The 25,158-nt window shown below is 34.3% G+C and overlaps 1 protein-coding gene across 1 annotated transcript in view; it reads left to right on the forward strand.

Annotated features, from left to right (window-relative positions):
• Positions 1-25,158, forward strand: part of PTPRQ (protein tyrosine phosphatase receptor type Q) — a 213,369-nt gene that overhangs the window by 68,411 nt on the left and 119,800 nt on the right. Inside the window, exons 19-25 of the mRNA XM_055236614.1 lie at positions 429-574; positions 5,302-5,470; positions 7,091-7,381; positions 7,624-7,899; positions 8,265-8,416; positions 12,070-12,211; positions 14,954-15,223. Coding sequence (XP_055092589.1) covers positions 429-574; positions 5,302-5,470; positions 7,091-7,381; positions 7,624-7,899; positions 8,265-8,416; positions 12,070-12,211; positions 14,954-15,223 — 1,446 coding nt within the window. The remainder of the gene's footprint in view (positions 1-428; positions 575-5,301; positions 5,471-7,090; positions 7,382-7,623; positions 7,900-8,264; positions 8,417-12,069; positions 12,212-14,953; positions 15,224-25,158) is intronic.

Here is a 25,158-nt window from a genome sequence, read left to right on the forward strand (position 1 = left end):
ACTTAGCACAGAAGTTATTTGACAAATAGAATTTTATGTGTTTATTAAATGAAACAACATAAAATGCATGAATCATTTGTCTATGACTTAAAAATTCTGTTATATTAGAATTTCAAATCATGTATTTTGTATTAGAAACCTGTTATAATATTGTTCTCATATCCAGAGCAGTGGACAGGTTTTAGAACGGAGATAGTATTTTATGAGTGAGAAATCCATCTGTCTTCAGCTTGAATATGCCTATAATAAAGTATTAGAGAGGTGACCCAATGCTTTTTATGGATTTCATTTCTGACATTTCTAATTCAAGCTTTTTTGAAAAACAATTTTTATCACTTTAATTTATAAACTGTAGGTAAAATTCAGGCCATTTCAGACATTACTTGTAACCACAAATACAGTAATTTGTTCAATTATTTGTTTTATAGCACCAAGCGATCCTCCCAAAGATGTTTATTATGTAAACCTCAGTTCTTCATCAATAATTCTTTTCTGGACACCTCCTTCAAAACCTAATGGGATTATACAATATTACTCTGTTTATTACAGAAATACTTCAGGTACTTTTATGCAGGTAAGAACTGAATTTTCTTCTAGTTCGTTATTAACATCTTGAAGTTTTATTAATAATACAGACTTGTCACAGTAAAAGAAATTGTTTACCTTACATTGATAATTAGGCACAGATGTATTTTATAAAACTCTCATTGACATAGAAAAATGTGGTGTAGAAATGTCAGATACATTTAATCTCTCTTTACACACACACACACACACACACACACACACACTTCTACATAAGCGTCATATGTATTAAAAATAGTGAATCTGCCACCAACTGAAAATTCTGTTTATAAAGATGGCCCTCAATTACACTTCCTCCAAGAAGTGTTCTCTAAAGTGCTGATGGTATCATTTATCCTCAAAGTTATTTATTAGCTAAATTTTCTTCATTTGTTTGTATATGATATAAATAGTTGTAGTGTTTGGATGTGTTTGTTTTTCTTTAATTAAAAAAGTTTTTGATAGCAGGAAGGGTTATTATAATAATAGTATATTAGTAGTTAATGTTTAATGTCAGATGAAATGAAGACCACTTGGAATGTGTTTAGTTAATTCGTCATAGATAAGGTTCTAGGCTTGCACAGTTTGTAGATGGGCACTCTCTAGGATGTGAATGATGATGGCTATGAAAATAGCTAAAATGCATTTGCTTTGAAAATATATTTTCAATTTTCAACAGAATTATATTATTTCTCCAAATTAGATGTTTCACAGAACTCTAACATATAAAAAGGATAATTGGGGTGATTATGATTGAATCAAAGATGCAGAGAGCTGGAATATAATCAGAAAAACATGGCCGGGCGTGGTGGCTCACGCCTCTAATCCCAGCACTTTGGGAGGCTGAGGCGGACGGATCATGAGGTCAGGAGATCGAGACCATCCTGGCTAACACGGTGAAACCCCGTCTCTACTAAAAATACAAAAAATTAGCCAGGCGTGGTGGCGGGCACCTGTATTCCCAGCTACTGGGGAGGCTGAGGCAGGAGAATGGCGTCAACCCAGGAGGTGGAGCTTGCAGTGAGCGGAGATCCCGCCGCTGCACTCCAGGCTGGGCGACAGAGCGAGACTCCATCTCAAAAAAAAAAAAAAAAAAAGAAAAACACGAATTTAGAAGAAATGCTGCAATGTATAGAATACATCCCTTAGTGGTAGAAATTATTGACCACATGTTTGTGCCTTAGATGATTCTTAATTCTTTCCATCCTTTTAAGTAAAAGAAGAAGAAAGATAAGTCTTACAAATTCTGAGTTACATAATCCCATTTGTGACTGACAGCCCAAGTTTAGTTACTAGTTAGCTCTCCTGAGTAACAGCCTCTGGAATTAAGACTTTAGAGCAGCTATAGTGCAGTGTAGGCTAATGAAGAGGGCAAGAGCAGAACTTGCAAGCTATCTCAGGACTAACCTAGCAGGGAGAAAGACAAAGTCCAGAAGGTGGTTTAGTGTTTATATTCCGTTCTGTAAGAGTAGCATTGTATAAGTCTGTCTATTTACAACTTGATGCAAAGAGAAAACTACTTTATAAAAGACGTAGATATAATTATAGCTGTAATAAAAGACATGTAGATATAGTTACAGATGTAATCATAAATCAACACTTTTGAACAAATGCCTTAAGAGCAGAAGGAGAAAGGAAGGTCTAGTTTTCTACTCTGTATGACACGCAGTTTTTGCTTTTTGTTTTGTTCTCTGTAGGGAAGAGAAATGAGGCCTAGAGAGGCAATTTATTTTTTAACCAAAATGTTGTTTACAATTGTAACAATATGTCATTATACCCATAGAAGATATGCAAATTGGAGATTTTCCTTTTTTATGCATTTAAAAAACATCACACAATTGTTCCAGTAGTTCTAAATTTTAGCAATCATTTTGTCTCTGTACAATTTACTTATGGCTTCTATGTGATTTATATTTTGGTTCTCTTTGCCCATATCTAAATAATATAGCATAAGTATCAAACTATGGTTCCAACATGATCGTCTAAACCTACTTATTCACACCTGGGTGTGTAATAAGATCTAATTTGCAATTCATCTGCCTTAGAACATGTTATCTTTTATTAAATAATCTTAAGAATGCTTTTAAGTGTGACAGCTGCAAGAGGGCACAGGCTAATGATGTTAAAATATTTCAGAAGTATAGTCTCATATTGCTTGAAGTTTATCCATGCTTTAACTTATTCTTAAAGTTAATGTTAAAAATAGCATCAATACCTTCACTACCTAATTTTCTAATTTGAATTAGTAGAAGAAAGCCTCTAAATGAAAATTATGTAGCAGAATAGGTGTATACCTTTTTATTTGTTCCTTATCGTCTTTCCCCTTCCTACAGAACTTTGTAGAATATGTCATGCATGGCATATCATATTCTGCCTCCTATTACCGATAACTGTTGCTTCTCTTAGTCCCCTTATGCCATGACAAGCATCTTGTAGAAAAAGAATTGTGTAATATTTATTTTTTCATCTCCGAAAGTCTTCTGCAACTATGTTAGACATACGTTTAATGCTCAATATATATTTTAATTGAAAGACTTTAAAAATATTATAATAGACCAACATCACTTTTAGTATATAGTCATAATTTTGGAGCCCTTGAGTATGTAGCAAAGCCATCTTTCCTTCTTCTTATCTTGGAGAATTTAACCTCTTTGCTACTACTTGGCAATCCATATTGTTCTTCCTTTAGTTGTTGCACATTGTATTTTGTACAGCATATTAACTTTTCTACTTTTTAAGTTTTACCTACTTACGTTTCCTTAGTGTGCCTGGCATAATGTCTTCTATTTTAAAAAGTGTTAAATGGGCTGGGTGTGGTGGCTTACGCCTGTAATCCCAGCACTTTGGGAGGCTGAGGCAGGCGGATCATGAGGTCAGGAGATCGAGACCATCCTGGCTAACACGGTGAAACCCCATCTCTACTAAAAATACAAAAAATTAGCCTGGCATGGTGGCAGGCTCCTATAGTCCCAGGTACTCGGGAGGCTGAGGCAGGAGAATGGTGTGAACCCGAGATTGTGCCACTGCCCTCCAGCCTGGGCAACAGAGTGAGACTCTGTTCAAAGAAAAAAAAAAAGTGTTACATGAATATTAGTTCGTTGGTCAAATTTGAAAAGGTTTTACTAAATACCTTCTGACTATATTTACATAAACAAAAAAATAAGCCTTAATTAGATAATTTGTGCCAAAAGACATTTTTGTGCAAAAATAAACAGCTGAGTAAAATAATCATCTGGATAATTGATCTAATGTTACAAATTTGTTACATGCCTATGCACATTAAGTCACACACTCAGCAGGAATGACTTCTGGGTGATTAAGATAATTTGTTACATATTAGCCATCAAGGTCATAGGTAATCAGAATAAATTCTTTTAACAAAAATTAAAATTCACATCAAAAAGCTATGTTAATACTTTTAAGTGGTGCTTTATATAAGCTAGTTGTTCCATGTGTAAAGTAGATGTATTGGAAGGTATTAAAGTTCATGGATCATATTTTGTATGAGATTGCTATATTACTTTAACTTGTCTATTTCTATGTAAATCACCACAAAATTGAAGTAAATCTTTTATTGCACTATATTTTTCCCTGAATACTGGCAAAAGAACCATAAAATTTTGCTAAATTTAATTTGTTGATAAATTTCAGAACCATTCTTACTATAAATTTAGTAAATTTGCCTATCCTATGTTATTCATTTAAATGAAACTAATTACTGTTTTTTTTATTGTGTGCTAGACATGGTATTAATGGCTTTTTGTGCTTCATGTCAATTAATCCTCAAAAGTTGTCTGTGAAGTGGAGACGATTATTTCCATTTTACAGTTGAAGGAAGAAAAGCTTTGAGATTAGATGATTTATCCAGGATACCCTGCCAGAATTTGAGTGCAGGTCTATAGGACTTAAATGTCTTCATGTGGATTGGAATGATTCAGATTACTCTGTGCAGATGGAAATTATAAAATTATTACCTATAACTGATTACCTATACGTTTAAGTCTCCTTTTATTTTAGAATTAATTTTATTTGGCAATGTGTTTTATTTTTAAAATTTGATAGGAAAGAAAATGATTGCATAAATACCCTAATAATTTTTTTAAGCCTTGGGGAAAAATGTAAGTAGGAGTCAGGCAAGAAAATTTAGAACTTTCTCTTACTTTACACATCAGAGAGTAGATCAGTTTGCCATCCCTTTGCTACAACTGTGAGAAGCAAAGTCTGAAAAGAAATGTGAAAGTCTGAAAACCCACTAAATGTGGATAATAATAGCTATTTGAGTTCATAGAAAAAGGCAAACACATTCGAAATTCCTTTATCACAAATAGAAAGGAACAAAATTAAAAGTTTTCTAATACTCCCAAACTTGTTTAAAATTAGCTGATGCTTTGAAAATTACTTGAATGTTTTTATAAGGAAGGTGACACTGATCAGCACAGTTGTAGCATTTCCATTTGGCCACTTGACCTTCTTCATTGTTGGCTTGGAGTTTTTACTCTTTGCTCATTTTTTATATTGGCTTTGCAATAAAAACCACCATCTATTTCTCTTTTAGTACAAACATATTTCCAGTTTATTTGTTGCAATAAAAAATGTTCTATGTTGATTTTCCTAAAACAACATATTAAAATAATGATAAATAATAAAATCAATTCATTGATAACAATTATTTTGAAGTGTTCATGCACACTGAAAAAATACATTCTGAACAATGAAAGCTATGTGTTTATTTTTCAGAATTTTACACTCCATGAAGTAACCAATGACTTTGACAATATGATTGTATCCACAATTATAGATAAACTGGCAATATTCAGCTACTATACGTTTTGGTTAACGGCAAGTACTTCAGTTGGAAATGGGAATAAAAGCAGTGACATAGTTGAAGTATACACAGATCAAGACAGTATGTAAACAAAAAACACTTATTAATCTTTAATATGATTAATTTAAAACTTATTATTTTAGGAACTTTTTCTATTTGTTTGAATTTGTAATAACGTCTTTTATTTAGACACGTTCATTACAGGAGTTTGAAAATGCAATTAATATACTTACAAAACTATTGCAGTAATAGCCTCTTCTGTTCAACAAAACCGCTAACATCCATTCATGAAAATTCTGTTCTTTTTATTGCTTCAAAAGATGTCATGGCCATCCAGTTATGGACACAAAAAGTACTGCATACATGGATGAATTTTCCAGTAGTTAATTTATTTATTCATTTTCTTTAATGACTTAAAAAATCTCTAGCAACTTGTTTTCTTTTCAGACTTTGAATCTACATAGGGCTCTGCAGCACTTCTGTTCTCACTGTGTTTGTGACTAATATATTCAGAATCTTTTTTTTAACTCCAGAAGTTTCTAGTATGCATCTTCTGAAGAATCCTATTTATCTTGAGTATTCAGAAAACTGTATCATTAATGATTGAAGATCTTGATGTTTTTTACGTTTCAATTTTCAGAATACGGTGATAAGTGGATCATTGCCTATTTTTCTTGTAGTTGTTTCTGTCATCCATTTGCTTGTTTATTTTCAAAGATTAATCCCTTTTTGAGAAATGGCAGTGACCTAAACTTCTGGAGTAAAACTCCATGTTTATTATCTGAAAGCTATAAATTGATAGATTCCTTAAGCATGAGAAGTGAATGCTTGATTTGTTGTTGGAACAATCTTTTGAATTGTTGACAAGTTGGTCAATATAAAAATAAATGATAAATGTGGGGAAATATGTATTTGGGGAGGCTTTAGCAAAAATGTTATATTGTAATATATGATCAATACCATTTCAGGCATTCTTTAAATGCAGATCTCTCCCAGGATTTTTGCCAACCTATAACATCTTATCAGTTATAATTTCCACACCATGGATAATAAGCACTCACTATGCACTACTCCAGGTGGATGTCAAATTTACATTAATAGAGTTTAATGTCACAATACAACTTATATCTGAGAATTGGAACTTGTGTGTAAGTAGAATAACTTTTTAATATACAAATGTGAGTTGGTAATCTGGTGACTGGAGAGATTTTGAGACTAGATCTTAGGAAAGTTTTTAGTATTGATTTTTCTGGCTACCCACATGACCTTGGAGAAGTCACTTAATGGCTCTGAGCTTTAGTTTCCTCATATGTACAACAAGGGTAATATTTAGAAGAAATAAGCTAAAGAGATGGTTTAAATAATATAAATTATGAAAATATTTAAATAAAGCAGTATACATACACATATTATGCACACACACACACACAATCTCCACATAGTAGGAAAGAACAGCCAAAAGAATATTATAGAAACAATTCCCATACATATTAAAGATGACAGAGTTTATTTTGAATGATTTTTAAAATAATTATTTGGAAGATATTTTATAATAGGTGAATGTTTACCACATCTGCATTTCAATAATTTAAGAGCTGATGATGTAATAGTTGCCATTTCCACAATTATACTCAGTTTGTGAATTTAGATTCTGTTTAGGGTAACTGATGATTTTTGTATTTTGCCCATTACCTATCGTAGTACCTGAAGGGCTTGTTGGAAACCTGACTTACGAATCCATTTCGTCAACTGCAATAAATGTAAGCTGGGTCCCACCGGCTCAACCAAACGGTCTAGTCTTCTACTATGTTTCACTGATCTTACAGCAGACTCCTCGCCACGTGAGACCACCTCTAGTTACATATGAGAGAAGCATATATTTTGATAATCTGGAAAAATACACTGATTATATATTAAAAATTACTCCATCAACAGAAAAGGGATTCTCTGATACCTATACTGCCCATCTATACATCAAAACTGAAGAAGATGGTAGGCTAGACCCTTTTATTGCCTATTAAGCAGATTGTTGTTCTTTTCATTTACATTGCTTTCTGATAGGAAACAGTCTTCAATTATATTGATTCTGTTTGATCTCAAGTAATTAGCCTTTCAATAAACACAATGTTTCTTAAAATAATCTGCTAAGAAAATCAAATCCCATTATGATTGAATCCTCTTTTATAATGCTGATTCACTTTTGTTTCATTTAATATTCTCTTTTTCTTTTGTAGTCCCAGAAACTTCACCAATAATCAACACTTTTAAAAACCTTTCCTCTACCTCAGTTCTCTTATCATGGGATCCCCCAGTAAAGCCAAATGGTGCAATAATAAGTTATGATTTAACTTTACAAGGACCAAATGAAAATTATTCTTTCATTACTTCTGATAATTACATAATATTGGAAGAGCTTTCACCATTTACATTATATAGCTTTTTTGCTGCTGCAAGAACTATAAAAGGACTTGGTCCTTCCAGTATTCTTTTCTTTTACACAGATGAGTCAGGTAAGCCGGAATCCACATTTCTTCAAACAATTTCACTGTTGCAGCGCCTGCTCTCTCTTTTTAAGGAACAGCATGGAGTATGAAAGGGTATCTGATTGTCTATTTGTAACAGCCTTACCATTATATTTACTTTGTTGAATTTTTTTTGCAATTTGAGCTTCAGAATTTCCTGTCCTGTTTAAAACTACTTTGGAACTACTATGTCCAAATACAAATTATAATTAATTATGATATTTGTTTCTGAAATTAAAATATGATCATTTTATAAATCTTTTCTAACTAGTGTCTTCAAGAAAGTAAGTCACAGTGCTATTTTTATGTTAAAGGTTTTATGAATGTAAGTTTCATCATGTGTTTTCCTACAGTGCCTTTAGCACCTCCACAAAATTTGACTTTAATCAACTGTACTTCAGACTTTGTATGGCTGAAATGGAGCCCAAGTCCTCTTCCAGGCGGTATTGTTAAAGTATATAGTTTTAAAATTCATGAACATGAAACTGACACTATATATTATAAGGTAGGTTGATTATAACAGTATATGTTTATTTTTAAAAATCAGAAATTGAATTAAAATCTTTTGACATATAGGAGGAAAATGAACTACTAAATTAAACAATGCTATTTTTTTAAGCTTCTTTATTTCCTACAATTTAAGGATGCTGATGGAAAACACAAGCAAGCATTTGCCAGATATATAAGCTGAATACTTTGTAGAGCAATGTACTTAGTTTTGTAACTTCTAGATATCTACAATTTAAGAAACAGTTGCATCATTTTGTCAATGCTGGAAAGTGTATAGTAATTTTTTCTGGCTTACAAATATAAAATGTATTTCTATCTATTGTTAACAGCAGTACCAAGGGAATCTTTTTAACCTTTTAGAAAGGTATTTATATTTATTCTGGACTTCTGTTCATCCTTCCCAATAGCATATGATCCTACACTAATTGGTCTTTCATGATATATCCTTATTTGTTTATTTTCAAGAATAATTCATTTGCAACACTAACCACATTTTCCCTCCTCCATTTTGGGGATTCAGAATTAGTGAAAAATATCCACAGAACTGATGTAACAAAGAGTCTCAAATATATGTCTGTGATTTCTAGCATTTAATTGCCAAAATGTAATTAACAAGCATTTATTTAAGAAAATTTTCTTATTTTTTTCCCCAAAGGCAAATGGAGTCCTGGAATGTTCTTATTTAGTTTACAGGAAGAAGAGAGCAAAAAATCTGCAGTAAACATTTTACTCAATATTATGAGCATTACAGTTTATGACTATGGTAAATCATTGTTATAGCATATGTAGCTTACAAATTGAATAGTAAAAATCAAAAGCAGGCATTAACTTTATGTCATCAGGAACAATGACTTTCTTTCTGGAAACCAAGATATTACTTTAAAACTTGATAGTCTGAGAATAATTTGAGTCATATTACTCCATAAATGTGAAATTTGTTTCCCAGAGGTGTGAAATTACATTAAATGACATGAAGCCTCTTGCCCTATCTATCTCTGGTTTACTCTTAACATTATTCCATTTTTTATTTGCTTTGTCTGTATGGGTCACTGGGAGATAGATATCAAAAGGAAAAAAGAATCATTTTCTTAGAGTAATCGCACTCCTAGGATAATTGTGTATGTGCGTTAGAGTGTGGTTGTCTATATATGGATCTTATCTCCTCAGAATGGTGATCTGTAACATAGGCTTTCTTAGCATAGTAGTGAAGCAAGGGCTCTGACTTCAAATTACCTGGCTCAGATTCTGCCTTTGAGACTTACTGTGCTTCAGTAGGGACATTGCTTACCTCTTAATGCAAAATGAGAGTTACAAAAATATGTACATTCAAAATTGAGGATTATAAAGGAAAGTCTCCGTAGAGGATTTCGAACAATTCCAAGCATGTGATAAACATGTTAGCTATTGTTGCTGTAATTGTACACAGTTTTTAAAAGAACAAAAAAAATCTGTCCAACATTGTAATAGCAGTAAGCATAAAATGACAATATGCCATTATGTGAACATGAGAATAACTTATATTCTAAGATTTGTAAACAGGTTTTCTCAATAGAAGCACATCTTTACTATTTCACAAGTAGCAAAAGTGCCATCTTTATACCATTAAATATTCAATACAACATTTGAGATGGGCAGTAGTTTTGTGTTTTAAAATCTACTACCTCATGTTACTCCTTTTTACATCTATTTTCTCTTTCATCAATTTTCATAATCTTATTTGCTTTCAAATTCCTTTAAATGTACTCTCATGCCATCTTTTTCCCTGTCTAAGCATCTAGTTACTATATCTGCTTTCCTTTTTCTATTTCGCTTTCTCTCCTAGTGTGTTCTATTTTCCTTTCTCTTTCATCTACCCTGATATTCTGACAGTATCAATTTATATTATTTTCTCTGTTTTTCTATTGTTTTTCTATTCTTTTTCTTCTTTCAAATTATATGTGCATTTGTGGAGGTAGAATAATGCTAGAACCACTTCAAGTGTTACTGCTATCCCAGTCAATCCACTGTGGTCCACAGATAATGAAATCAATAGGTGACTTAGGTCACTCACACATACTGAAAGAAATTATTTATTTAGTACAAAGTTCAATTAGAATATGTTTATAAGTATCCATCACTCATGTTTCCCTTTTTGACAACATATTCTTGTGTAAATCTGTTCACTATCCCATAAACTACTCTCTTATTATTATGCCCTCTTGGGTTCAGTTGTTTCTCTGGTTTTTAGCCCTTCCTAACCAAAATCATAATTTGCTTGTTTTGTGTTTAATTTTTTCTCATTCAGAAATTGTAGATTTCTCTAGTTAATATAAAAATTCCTTGATGGCATGGACCATGCCTTATATGTGTCTGTAATCTCCAGATTATCTAATGGTATGTTTTATAAATAGTAAGCAGGAAGGAATGACTGAAATAAAGAGATTCAGTGAGCCCCTAAAATAAGTCAGTGAATTTCTAGAGAATAGTCTAAAATAGGATTCTAATTGTAAATTCCCCAAGAATTAATATTCTTGTTAAAATTTCTGTTGCTGTGGTGTTTAATAAATGATCAACATGGTTTATATTTTGTTAGATATAATGTAAGATTCCTACATTTATAACAGATAGGAGATTATCTTCTCTGTCCATGAGGATAATTGATTAATCGTAACTGCTTTCTTGGTTAAGACAATTATCTTTGAATGAAAACTTTGTACTTAATGATAATTTTTTCTATGAGAAAGCATATTCCTCCTTGGGCAACTATGATACTCTTTTGTTCCTTTCCTCATATCTCTAATAACAGTGTTAAATTATAAATTTAGGAATTGGCTGGAAAAACTCCCAATTTAAGCTTCATAGAAGCAGATATTTTAAAATTATTATTCACTGCTGTTTTGCCAGTGTCTACATACAGTAGCTGAAGAATAAATAAATTTACACAGGAATGCTGTGGGTATTAAAAATGAATTTAGATGAGTTCAGAAAAATCAAGTATCTCTGACTACACACAAGTTGGATTTAAATTGCAGACTGTAATTATAGCAAATTAAAAAAAATGAGTATATAATTCCAAGTAAAAATCATGAAAATAAAACACTCTAGTTTTTTAAAAAGGCAATTATACGCCAGGTGCAGTGGCTCACGCCTGTAATCCCAGCACTTTGGGAGGCCGAGGTGGGCAGATCACCTCAGGTCAGGAGTTCAAGACCAGCCTGGCCAACATGGCTAAACTCCGTCTCTACTAAAAAGTACCAAAATTAGCTGGTGTGATGGTGCGCACCTGTAATCCCAGCTACTTGGGAGGCTGAGGCAGGGAGAATGGCTTGAACCTGGGAGGTGGAGGTTGCAGCAAGCAGAGATCACACCACTGCAGTCCAACCTGGGCAACAAAATGAGACTCTGTCAAGAAAAAAAAAAAAAAAGTCTAAAACAGGCAATTATGAGGTTCTTCAGGGAAAAGAAGGTGCCCAATTCATCCTTGTATCATAAACTGAGCACACTCTATGGCACAAAATAAATGCTAATATTTGTTTTATTATAATTTAAAATATCCATGCTTATTAAACTATAGGTTAAATATAAAAGGAATAACTTCAATGAAAATATTCCAATGATGAACAATTTTTTGACAATGCATTGACTAATAATTTTTTTTCTGCTTTTCAGAATATATCAGGTTTTAAAACTGAAGCCAAACTTGTTGGACTGGAACCAGTCAGCACCTACTCTATCCGTGTATCTGCGTTCACCAAAGTTGGAAATGGCAATCAATTTAGTAATGTAGTAAAATTCACAACCCAAGAATCAGGTTAGATACAGTTTTTGAGCCTAAAATGTTTCTTTTTATATTTAACACCTTTCTTTTCCTTTTCTTAGTTTATATGATAAAGTATCATTACTTAAGAGTCTACTCAAAGGGAAATTGCATTTCAGTGCTTTACGTTTAGTCTTGGTCTTGTGTGAAATCTTATGCTGTATGTGTGTTTATACATATATTTTTACACAGGGTTTTTCCTTTTGAACGGAGGAAGTTGAAATTAAAAAGTAGTTTGGGAACAAAATAGCCTTCTAGATATCTGTGAAAATTACCTAATTCTTAGAATTGTTTGAGACAGCTGGGGAAAAGGGGGGAAATGAACTAGCAGTCACTTTTAACAGGCCGATTTATATTTTTAATGAAACAATATCTATAATTTTCTTTTAAGAAGATGAGTTGTGACATTTGGAGAGCATGAGTCATTGCATAAGCCCCCTATGTTCCCATCATCCCATCTTTACCATGTGGGGGACACTGAAATATCATTGGTCTAATTCATCAACAGCTTACCTGCTGTGTCACACATGTAGTATACATGACATATCTTGCGTTTGTGTGCACACTGAATAGTTTTTATTTAGGACCTATTTAATGATGGCTTAGAAATGTACTTTTCCTTTTCTCAACTGGAGCATACCTTTAGAAGCACCTCTTCTTAATTTTTTTTTTGTTTACTTCTGTCAATGTTTATTGAATGAGCAAAAGATCCCGTTCTAGTCATTTCTTCTTATCAGCTCTGGATGCACTTCCTGGTATGTTAGTGAATCTTTAAATCGAGATGGTAGACCACTGACTACTAAATTAATCATTTTTGCATAAATTTATGACTACCTGAGACTGTTTTTCATGCATTCCTGTAAGAGATGCAAAATAAATAGCATTTATAGTGGATAAAAGTACATGCTGTGAAGCCATTTTCTGGATTTGAATTTGAGCCCCATGACCTACTAGTTGTATAATCTTGGCAAAGGCTCACGACTCTGTGTGCCTCTGTATCCTTCACTGAAAAGAAGCACACATTAGCAGTAGCCATCTCATAATGTTGTTGTCAAAAATATTTGAAAAGATCCACATAAAGCACTTTATAGAGTGTTAGACACACATAAATGCCCACTTCATAGAGTGTTGGACACACAGTAAATGCCCCCTGAATATTACTGTTACCACCATTCCCATGTTACAGATGAAGAAGCCATGATTGAGCCAGATTAGATGAAAAGGACCTTGAGAAAATTAGTGAAGAAGCTGACTAGAACATTGGCCTTCTGACTTCTAGTGAAGAGTGGACACGACTGTAGGAAATGCATGTTGTGAATGAGTGACAGAATATAAAAGTATTCAACCCATAAATAAAAAAATATTTTAATAATATTTGTACATGAGGACAATAAGAATCAAGGCTAATCTTGTAGAAAGTCTTCTGTAAACCAATAAATACTTTTTATCAGTAAGATACAATTGTACCCCAACATTCTATACTCTGATTATTTAAATAAATAAAATTTTCACCTTTAAGTGTTTTAATATCACTGGTTAATTATTTTTTTTTTTGAGGTTCAAAAAATCAGGAAAATAGATATTCACAAAATCTGGATTTAGAAACTAAAGTTCAGCAGATTGTCAACTATCTTATGTTAACTTATTTTATAAAAATGTTGTTGTATGATTCTGAAGACAAGGAAGTGAATAGTTAATAGCATTTAATTGCCAGATCCCTTGATCAGCCCAGAAATTATCTTTAAAAAAAATTTTTAATGCCACATATTCCCTCTTACAGAGGAAGAAAAGTTTATAACAGCTCAGTTTAGACCCAGGTAGAGAGGTGTAGGCAGGTCAGGGATCACCTGAGTATTCTTTAAATCACTATGTTTTGCATAATGGCAGCAAGTTATTTTCTTTCAATTTTCATTGTTTGTAATCCACAAGTTGACTGTGTCCCAATTTTTCTTCTACCATTATCTTTTACTGTGACAGGAAAAACTATTCTACTAATGCCACCATTAGGGGACATTGGCTAATTGGACATTTATGTGGGAAGTAACCAGTCTCTCTAATGTGCAGTCACTTTGGTGGGCTAGGATATTGTTCTTTAACCAGGCCTACCAGATATAGAGGACCTCTGAGAAATTGGGTTAGTTTCAAGTAAATTCAGAGAAGCTCTAGAAAATAAGACTGAGACTCCTTAAATCTTCCTTCCAATGATGTCTACAAAAGGTATTCAAAGATGAAATCCTCAAGATTCTTCCAAAGAAGCCATCCCAGTAAAAACCAGTACCTTTAAATTAGTTAGGGGTTTCCAAGTACTGTGAAGCCCAGATTTGTCACAGCAGGGAGGCACCTGCATCTATGTTTTGCATAAAAATGTTCCATAATAAAGTATTGCTAAGATTATTCCTTTCCAATTAAGAGAGCAGTTTTCAAACGCTGCCTGGGCCTGGACTTGAGGCTACATATTTGCTTGTGAGCTTTTGAGGATGTGATTGGTGCTTCGAGCTGGAAGATAGTGACTGGTTCAATACTGTAATGATTAATACAATAGCATAAAAAGCAAGTCAACAGCCTTTTGATTCAGTCTGTTAATGACTTTTTAAGCACACATTGAAAACTTGATACATTAAATATTTTTCTAGTTCTACTTCTAAACACAGTTGTATCTAGTGATCATGTAATTCAATCAATTATCTACTTACATGTGTATACACTTTAACTTTGGGCATATGTTTATCTCTTAAGTTCCAGATGTCGTGCAGAATATGCAGTGCATGGCAACAAGCTGGCAGTCAGTTTTAGTGAAATGGGATCCACCCAAAAAGGCAAATGGAATAATAACGCAGTATATGATAACAGTTGAAAGGAATTCTACAAAAGTCTCTCCCCAAGATCACATGTACACTTTCATAAAGCTTCTTGCCAATACCTCATATGTCTTTAAAGTAAGAGCTTCAACCTCAGCTGGTGAAGGTGATGAAAGCACATGCCATGTCAGCACACTACCTGAAACAGGTAACTAACGTGAAACAGGTAACTAACATGAAACCTTTAACTATTTGGGGATTGTGTCAATACCACCTGCAATCTTTATAGCATACTTATCTAAACATTTATAAAGCACATTTTAAAAAATACAACAGGCTTTTTATCCCACGTGTTGCTTGAGTACCAGCTGTGTACTACATTGACTCTTCTCCAAAACATTGGGAGACTGAAGGGAGGGCAAAAAGAGATGATCCTCTTTACTGTATTTCCACAAATATAAAACCCCAACTTAATGAATTATGCTTTATCGTGATTTAAAAGAAGAAATAAACATGTAAACCTTTCATGTATATCTTTTCTAGTCTTGCTTGTTTTTATTGAATTCTAGATGTTTTCCTGAACTATATGGTTGCAGTATCAGACTCATTTTCATCTATTTTCTCCCCTTTATACCAGCCTTTATCTTTCATGTTATTTGAATAAAATATCCAGGTCACTAAGGTTTAGTCCACAAGAAGAAATTCTCACCTTCCCTAGCAGTGCTCTGTCCTATATCATAATATCCTTCATCCTATTTTCTTCCATATTCCACCTGCTTATATAAATTAAAACCTGTTTCTTCCCTGATAACACCACTTCCCTGGATACATGTCCTAATGGGCACTGTAGATATTGGCAATAATTGTTAACTTCTGGCACATCCAGACCCTTTATCTTGGAAAAATCTTTCAAGCCGTCTTGAGGCTGTAAACCTAGAACACCAAGACATAGTCCGCCTTCTCTCTGATTTCAGCATCTAACTCAGCATTCTTTCCTTCTCATTCTTCCAGTGCAACATTTTTTCAGACTACAGTGTTTCCCTTTCCAGGATGGAATAGTTACATTTCAACAACACCATCTCTTTGCTCCTTAGATCTCATACCATGTCATTGTGACTTATCCTCCAGGAAGATTCCTCACTCTGAGAAGACCCCACTATTTGTTTTTTCCAAGATGCTGGCTGGTAAATATTTCTAGGAAAAAATAGAAATGATTCTAGTTTGTTCGTCTATAAATTCATCGTCCTTAATTGTCCCAGCTGCTCCACAATCTTCTATGTATCCCTTGTTTATACTTCATAGGAAATATGTTCGTAGGAATACTCTCTATTCCATATGAAAATTGTTCTCTTTCTGAACCTAGTCTGTTCCCTCATCATCCATATTTGTTGTTCTTTTACTAATAATATCAAATATATTGATAGGCCCTCCTTGCATCAAAATTTATCCATGTCTTTGTTTATGCCCTCCAGATATCTTCTCTTAGGATGTCCTTGCCTTCCTCTTTCAGGGATCTAGCTGTTCATTTTCATTTTAATCTTATGTCTTCTCTAGAACATTACTCCATCAATTTATTTGAATATCTCCTGCATTTATCCTCTTTCTCTTTTTCTTGCACATTCACCCAAATTGTTGAAAAATTTCAACTGAAGACCTAGTTGGAGTATCAACTCCAAATATTGTTGAAATGGAATTTGTGTTACATGAAATCACTGTCTTTTTCTTAGTTTTCTATGCCTGTTCTTGACAATCCATTGGACCCCAAGCCTCATAGTTTTATACAATTACTTACTCCATCTCTTCTACATACAATCAGGTCTTATCAATTCAATTTCCAACACGGCTCTGCAATTTGCCCTTTCTCCACCTTGACCACCACCATTGTATATTACAGGGACCTTGTTGCTTCCTGTAATAACATCTTAACTAGCCTTATCACCCACACTACTTTAGCCTACCCATAAGTCTCATCTTTGCACCTACTCACCTAATTGAATTGGTTCTAACATACAATTAGACCATTTATACGTTGGCAGATGAAGTGTAATATCTGAACAATAAAGGTTAGACGCGTCAAGTTGGGTACCTGAAGCACAGAAGTAATAATGAAAGGCACCAGGTGTAGGAGATGGATTAGAATACTCCAAATATTTTACTCATTCTTATTGTCTAGAAAATATCCCAGAACCCATTGCTAATTAGAATTTGGCTTCTCTCTAGCTTTTTATTCTTATATCCTTTTATTGTATCTTCTCATATAGCTGATGTCTCCAGCCAAAATTCATTTATTTAGCATGCTATTTCACTATTTCAGTATTTTAACTCAGAAAACATTTATTAAACATCTAGTAGGAACTAATAATTGACTAGATTCTCTTCTTTAAACATACCCAACCGTTTTTCATCATCACATTGCTTTGCTTCCTTTAGCTGTATTATTATTTTCCCTTTCTATGACACATAAAATTTAATTCATTTTTAAAAGCCCAGCTTAAATGTGCCTTCTTTGTTAAAGCCTTTAATGGCATTTCTGGACTTCATCCCAGACTTGCTGACTCATAGCCTCAATGAGTGAAGCTTAAGCATCCATGCACTTAAGAATCTCTCTAGGTAATTCCGATATTCTGTATGTATTGGAGAGTACTGGAGTAGATTACCAGGAACTTTTGAGGACAGGCAAACAGTGTCAGAAAGGTCCATCAAGGGGTGACAGGTATTTTCCCAGTGAGTGGCCAGCACATCATTGCTATGTGGAGTCTGTGGGAACAAAAAATGTCCAAATCCAGGTAGGTGGTCTGCATCAGGGTGGTCTAGCACCAGGTTTAATGGTCTTGATCATTGGGCAGGAGCTGAGTCTTTGAGAACTGGCAAATAAAATACAGGACAACATCTGAAATAAATGAGAGATTCAGGAACAAGGCAGGAGATACTAGGTTGGTGCAAAAGTAATTGCGGTTTTTGCCATTAAAAGTAATATTGAGTACACTGGTACTCAGAGTGACAGCTTAGACACAGGAATGAAGCAGGAATTCAGTTAGTAGAACTGTGATTCATGATCCAATTCGCAATGTGCACCTGATGTACAGCCACCGGAATTTAAGGTCCAGGTCTTTTTAAAAAAAAATAAAAAAAAAATAAAAAAAAAAAAAATATATATATATATATTTGGAAATTTGAATTCCGTCTTAACTCATGATTAAAAGGCAACATATGTAGAGATTGAGGGGATTCTAAATCAAAGAATTAAGCAGTTATTAAACATATTGTACGATGAACTATGTGCTTTCCTACTACTGAGTATCATTGCTTCTCAAAGCTTGAATTCTGCATCAGAATGTGCAGCACTGTGGCACGGTTCTAGACTTATGGAATCAGAATTTGGGAATTAGGACTCAGATCTTCATTGAAACAAGATATGTGAATAATACAGTGCTGAATTTGGGAACCACTCATTTCCACTGTAAACTCTTTGCTTGTAGGAACCATGTCTTATTTGTCTTTTTTTACTCACAGTTCTAGCAGAAAGCCTTGGGCATTGTAGGCATCCAGATGTTTGTAGAAGAAAGAAATGAATTTTTTTATTCTAAAGTTCATTATTTTTCATAGAGGTTTTTACTCCATTACAATATATTATTTCCACATTGCCATCAGGCAAAATTATAAATATTTTCTCCCATATAAATATAAAAATTATTTAAATTAAGGAAAATCATTTATATAAAGCATGAGTATTAATTGCTGCTTCAAAAATATTTTGATTTTTATCTTTAAAATTGTTTTGCATCTAGTATGTAATTATATTTATGATTACAATATTTATTAGGTAATTAATTTGATTTTTTATGGATTCACATGAATTGTTTGTTGATAAGAGGTTAGTAAGAGCTGGGAATTTGTTGTTCAGATTGGAAACAGTTTTACAGCCTGTTGCATACTTCTAATTTATGTGGTCTAAGATTAGTCACAGTGTATAGCCAGCTCTGAGTCACTGACTCCGTACTTATTTTTGACATAAAGCGAAATCAAATTTGGCTCACTCTCTCACTACCTAGTGTCTGACCTTAACATTCCTCCCAGGGATTATTGGGTATTTTTTTAATGTAAACTTGGTCAAATCTGGATGCAGCTAAATATGTATCAAGACGATTGAATTTATGAGGAGATTAGTGTTTGGTGTCTAAGCTGGTTCCCTTGTCACAGTCAGATATGTTGGAACAGAGCAGTAAAGATGAAGGCCCCCAAACTTGGTTCTACATTTTAACAGCATTTTATGCCCAAATATATCATATATACCAATACAAATAATACAGCAAGTCCACGTGCATGCAGCATTTAACTTTTAGAACCTTGAATTGATTCAAAATGCACTTATTCATTTTACTATCAAAACTTAGCATAACATGGATGGAACTGGAGGACATTATGTTAAGTAAAATAAGCCAGGCACAGAAAGACAGACTTCACATGTTCTCACTCATTTGTGGCAGCCAAAAACTAAAACAATTGAACTCATGGAGATAGAGTGTAGAATGATGGTTTCCAGAGCCTGGAAAAGGTAGGAGGGGCAGGGGGGTAGGAAAAGCAGGGATGGTTAAGGATACAACAACATAGATAGAATGAATAAGGTCTAGTATTTGATAGCACAACAGGGTGGCTAGTCAATAATTTCTTTTACATTAAAAAACAGCTAAAATAGTATAATTGGAATTTTTGTAACACAGGAAATGATAAATGCTTGAGGTGATGATACCTCATTTACCCTGATGTGATTATTATACATTGCATTCCTGTATCAAAATATCTTGTGTACCCTGTAAATACATACACCTACTATGTACCCATAAAAACTTAAGATATAAAATTTAAAAACAGTTAAAACAAATCTATTAAATGTTGGGATTTAATATTTGGTTTTAAAAACTTGGTCTTTTGTGGAAGATAATTTTATAATTTGGGTTTATCCAGAGCTCTTCCAAGCTCCATAATTTAGAATCAAAATAGAAAAATAAGGTACTTCCCTCAGATGCAAAAACTTAATTTAGGGAAAGTAAAATGTGTATTTGTGGTTTTTAGGGGTGTTCTTTTCTGCAGTGATTTCTTTATTAGCTTTTTGTCCAGTGGAAGATATCAGGCATATGCAGTGATCCACTGGAAATCCACTGAGCTTGCAAATATATTAATGCTTCAGTATGATTGACTTGGAATGTATTCAATTTAATTATCATCATCATCATCATCATCATCATTTTAGAGACAATATCTCACTGTGTCGCCAAGGCTGGAGTGCAGTGGCTTTTTCTCAGCTCACTGTAGCCTCAACCTCCTGGGCTCAAGTGTTCCTCTTACCTCAGCCTCCTGAGTAGCTAGGACTACAGGTTTGCACCACCATGACCAGCTAATTTTGTTTGTTTGTTTGTTTGAGACAGGGTCTCATTCTCTTGCCCAGGCTGGAGTGAAGTGGTGCTATCTTGACTCACTGCAGCCTCCACCTCTAAGGTTCAAGAGATTCTCGTGCCTCAGGACTCCCAAGTAGCTGAGATCATAGGTGTACGCCACCACACTTGGCTAATTTTTGTATTTTTATTAGAGACTGGGTTTCACCATGTGGGCCAGTCTGGGTATCGAACTCCTGACTTCATGTGATCTGCCTGCCTCGGCCTCCCAAAGTGCTGGGATTACAGGCATGAGCCACCACTCCCAGCCTGCCCAGCTAATTTTTTATTTATTTTTGTAGAGATAGTCTCACTATGTTGCCCAGGCTGGTCTCAAACTCCTGGTTCAAGCAATCCTTCTGCTTCAGCCTCCCAAAGTGTTGGGATTACAGGCATGAGCCACACACCCAACCTAGCTTATTTGTTAAATAAAATATTTATATATTTTATAAGAATTTATAAAATTCTTATATACCATTTAATAGATTGAATGTGGGCAGTAAAAGTGCTACCCTTCTATGGCTACAAATTAGTGCACTAAATCAAAAGTTCACTTTTCCTTTGTATCCTACTTACATAGCTTTCCTCACCCATCTCCTGAATTAAGATTTGAAATAAAGGATGCAGGAAAGTTGCATGATTCTGATTACTCTCAAGCAAGTGAATTAAAACATTCAACTTACCGGTGGGTAATCACTAAAAGCACAAAAGACATTATAGTTGCCTATCACAAATCTGAGGGAAATAACTGTTAGTATATCTAATTGAAATTCAGGTGTTTTATACAATATCTTTTATATAGACTTAATTATTAAATATAGTATTTTTCTTAAGTGTGAACATCAGATGAGGAATGTCTTTTTACACTTCTTGTAGTGCAGTGGACAGTTGACCAATATATACTTATTTACTGCTTGCTATGTTCAGGTTCTAGGTGTGGGGTTCAAGACCCAAGTTTGAGTGCCAGGTGGCATTGGGGATCTTTGCCTTGCACATCCAAATAACTCCATTATTATAATAAAAATATATTTAATATGTATAAAACAGTTAAACACAAACCTACATAATATGTTGGTCAATTTTGTGGCTTGAAGATTTTTTTTTGAGACAGAGTCTTGCTCTGTTGTCCAGGCTGGAGTGCAGTGGCACAATCTCAGCTCACTGCAACCTCCGCCTCCCGGGTTCAAGCGATTCTCATGCCTCAGCCTCCTGAGTAGCTGGGACTACAGGCCAGTGCCACCACACCCAGCTAATTTTTTGTATTTTTGGTAGACATGGGGTTTTGCCATGTTTGCTAGGCTGGTTTCGAACTCCTGATCTCAGGTGATCTGCTCACCTCAGCCTCCCAAAGTGCTGGGATTACAGGCATGAGCCACCATGCCTGGCCTTGAAGATTTAATCAAATAAATGTTCAGGAGAAAAATATTTTACTAAAACTTTTTTGAAGAGTGAAATGTGAATTGGATGTTGCTTATTGATAGTTTCAAAATTGCTTTCTATGAGAAGTTAAGAACCAGTAATCTAACTGGAAAAGGACGATATGGCACATATTTGTCTTGAACCTTGAATTTCGTAGACAAGTACACTAATGTTTACTTAAATCATCTGATATAGATCAATGAAAGTCAAGTTTTCTAAACGTTCTTTTTGGTTTATCAGTATGCTGTGAGAAAATGCAAATTGTGCATTTCAAAGAATATTCCTCTTTTATTGGAAATATCTTGGATGGTTAGGTTAAGGAGATCAGAGAAGATTATGGGTTGACTAAAGCACTCATCAAAAGCCGCCCTGTGATACCCTCACTATTCATGAAAATAGTGCGAATAGTAGTTAGAGGAGAATAAATAGGAATTTCAAGATACAGCAAGAGAGAACACATAGTGGAGAAAGGAATGCAGTACAAGGGGTCAGGCTGAGACCGAAGCTTGACTAGAGAGGAGGGTATTTTATTAGAAGGAGTGTAAGCAGGAAGGTTGAATAATTGAAGTGGACCCCTACTTACTCTGCTTTTAGTTTGGTGTGACTGTCCCAGAAGTTTGAATCTGTTATAATAGAAAATCAGGAACTTGTGCTAAATTTAGAGAAAGAAACAACGTAAGTAATTCTGAAAACAGTGATTGTTTTTGGCCGTTTTCCTGAACACTGCAGAAATCTCTTTAGATGGAAGATTTGTTCATTACGTATTTACTGAGTTTCCTAAGTAATAAAGAATAAAATCTCCAGTCATTTCAATGGCCCATAAAGCCCTTCTTTTCAATCCAGTTATCTGTCACTTCCCTTATCTTGAAATTTATCCTCAAATGCTACCTCTTCAAAAAGGATTTCTGGCTAATTTGCGATTGAACGTCCTTCCTCCCAGCTAGAATTTTCCATACTCATTTCCTGCTTTGCTTTTCTCTTTTGGATATGTTATATCTACCATTATCTGTGGGTCTGTTTTCACTACAATATATGCTGCATGGGGACAGATATTTTTCTTTGTTCAAACCTATTTCCAGTGTCCAGAAAAGTATCTGGCATACAGAGATAATAAGTGTATTATACGTGAATGAATGAATCAATGCACAGGCCAAGAAGAGTGATAGGCATACAGCAAACACCAAGTATGCATATGCTGGGTGTCTTAAGTAGAAACTTGCAGTCACAAAATGATTTTTAAACAATTATGTATTAAAACATATGAGAAAGGCATGTGTTGATGAATATATTTTCTAATTAAACATTTTAAAGATAGTTGTAGATTCAAATGTAGTTATGAGAAATAATACAGAGAAATCCTGCATATCCTTTATCCATTTTCTTCCAGTGGTAACATCTCTCAAGTAGTGACATCTTGCAAAACTGTACACAAACAGTATATCAGATGGAGAACATTTCCATCAGAATAATCCCTCATGTTGCCTTTTCATAGACCCAATTCCTGCCTGCCATCCTGGCATCTGTCCTCATTCTGACCCCTTGGACACCACTAATCTATTCTGCATTTTCTATAATTTTGTCATTTTAACAATGTTATATAAGTGGAATTATAAAGTATGTAACCTTTTTTACCCAGAAAAAGATATTCAACCAAGTTTTTTTTATGTAGCAATCTTTTTCTTTCTTTTTCTTTTTTTTTTTTTTGGAAGAATCTTGCTTTGTCATCTAGTCTGGAGTGCATTGGTGCGATCTCAACTCACTACAATCTCCACCTCCCAGGTTCGAGTGATTCTTCTGCCTCAGCCTCCCGAGTAGCTGAGACTACAGGCACACGCCACTGCACCTGGCTAATTTTTGTGTTTTTAGTAGGGATGAGGTTTCACCATGTTGGCCAGGCTGGTCTCAAACTCCTGAGCTCAGGGAATCTGCCCACCTCAGCCTCCCAAAGTGCTGGGATTACAGACATGAGCCACTGTGCCTGGACTTTTTTTTTTTTTTTTTAGTATTGATATGTACCACAGTTCCCTTAACCATTCACTGGTTGAAGGAAATGTGGGTTGTGTCTATTTTGTGGCTATTAGAAATAAAGCTGCTATAAACACATGTGCACAATTTTTGTAGGAACATAAATTTTCCTATGTCTAGGATACATACTGAGGAGCACATTGCTGGGTCATATGGTAGTTGGATGTTAAGTTTTTTTAAGAAACTAACAAACTGTTTTCCAAAGGAATCGTACCCCTTTAAATTCACACCAACAATGTATGAGCTATCCAGTTTCACACATAGGTGTGTAATGATATATCATTCTGGTTTTAACTTGTGTTTCCCTGATGGCTAGCGTTCAATAGCTAATTGAATATATTTTTCATGTGCTTATGTACCATCTGTATATCCTCTTCCATGAAATGACTATTCATTACTTTTGCCCATATCCTCATTGGATTGTTTCGTTTTATTGTTGAGTTTGGGAAAATATTTAATATATTCTAGCTACTTGTTTTTGTTAGATATATGGTTTGCAAATGTTTTCTCCCAGGCTGTAGCTTGTCTTTTCTTTGCTTCTGTTTTTTTTTTTTTTTTCTTTTGAGACGAAGTCTTGCTCTGTCGCCCAGGCTGGAGTACAGTGGCGCAATCTCACCTAACCACAACCTCTGCCTCCCGGGTTCAAGCAATTCTCCTGCCTCAGCCTCCCGAGTAGTTGGGACTACAGGTGCATGCCACCACACCCGGCTAAATTTTTGTATTTTTAGCAGAGACAGGGGTTCACAGTGTTACCCAGGATAGTCTCGATCTCCTGATCTCATGATCTGCCCACCTCGGCCCCCCAAAGTGCTGGGATTATAGGCGTGAGCCATCGCGCCTGGCCTGTAGCTTGTCTTTTCATCCTGTTAGTAGGGTCTTTTACAGAGCAAAACTTTTTAATTTTGATGAAGTCCTATTTATCAATTTTTTCTTTTATGGATTGTGTCTATGGATGTCTAATTGCTCTAGCATGACTTGTTGAAAGAGCTATCTCTCCTCCATTGAATTGCTTTTTCTTTTGAAGCTTAGTATGTTGCTTGAAACTATGCTTGTTAATACTGTATACTGAAAACGTACAAATAATAATGTTCCAATTTAAGTTGGATTTAAGTTAATGATGTTCATTAATAAGGACTCTTCAGATATAAATATTCCAGAATATCTCTTAGCTTTCTAATCAAAACAACCATCAGTGAATATTACCTTACTTTGGAAGGTATTGATATACATTTGAATTAAATTTAGTTTTTCCAAATAACCCCTAATT

Source organism: Symphalangus syndactylus, chromosome 13 (assembly GCF_028878055.3).
Source record: "Symphalangus syndactylus isolate Jambi chromosome 13, NHGRI_mSymSyn1-v2.1_pri, whole genome shotgun sequence".
NCBI classification, from domain to species: domain Eukaryota; kingdom Metazoa; phylum Chordata; class Mammalia; order Primates; family Hylobatidae; genus Symphalangus; species Symphalangus syndactylus.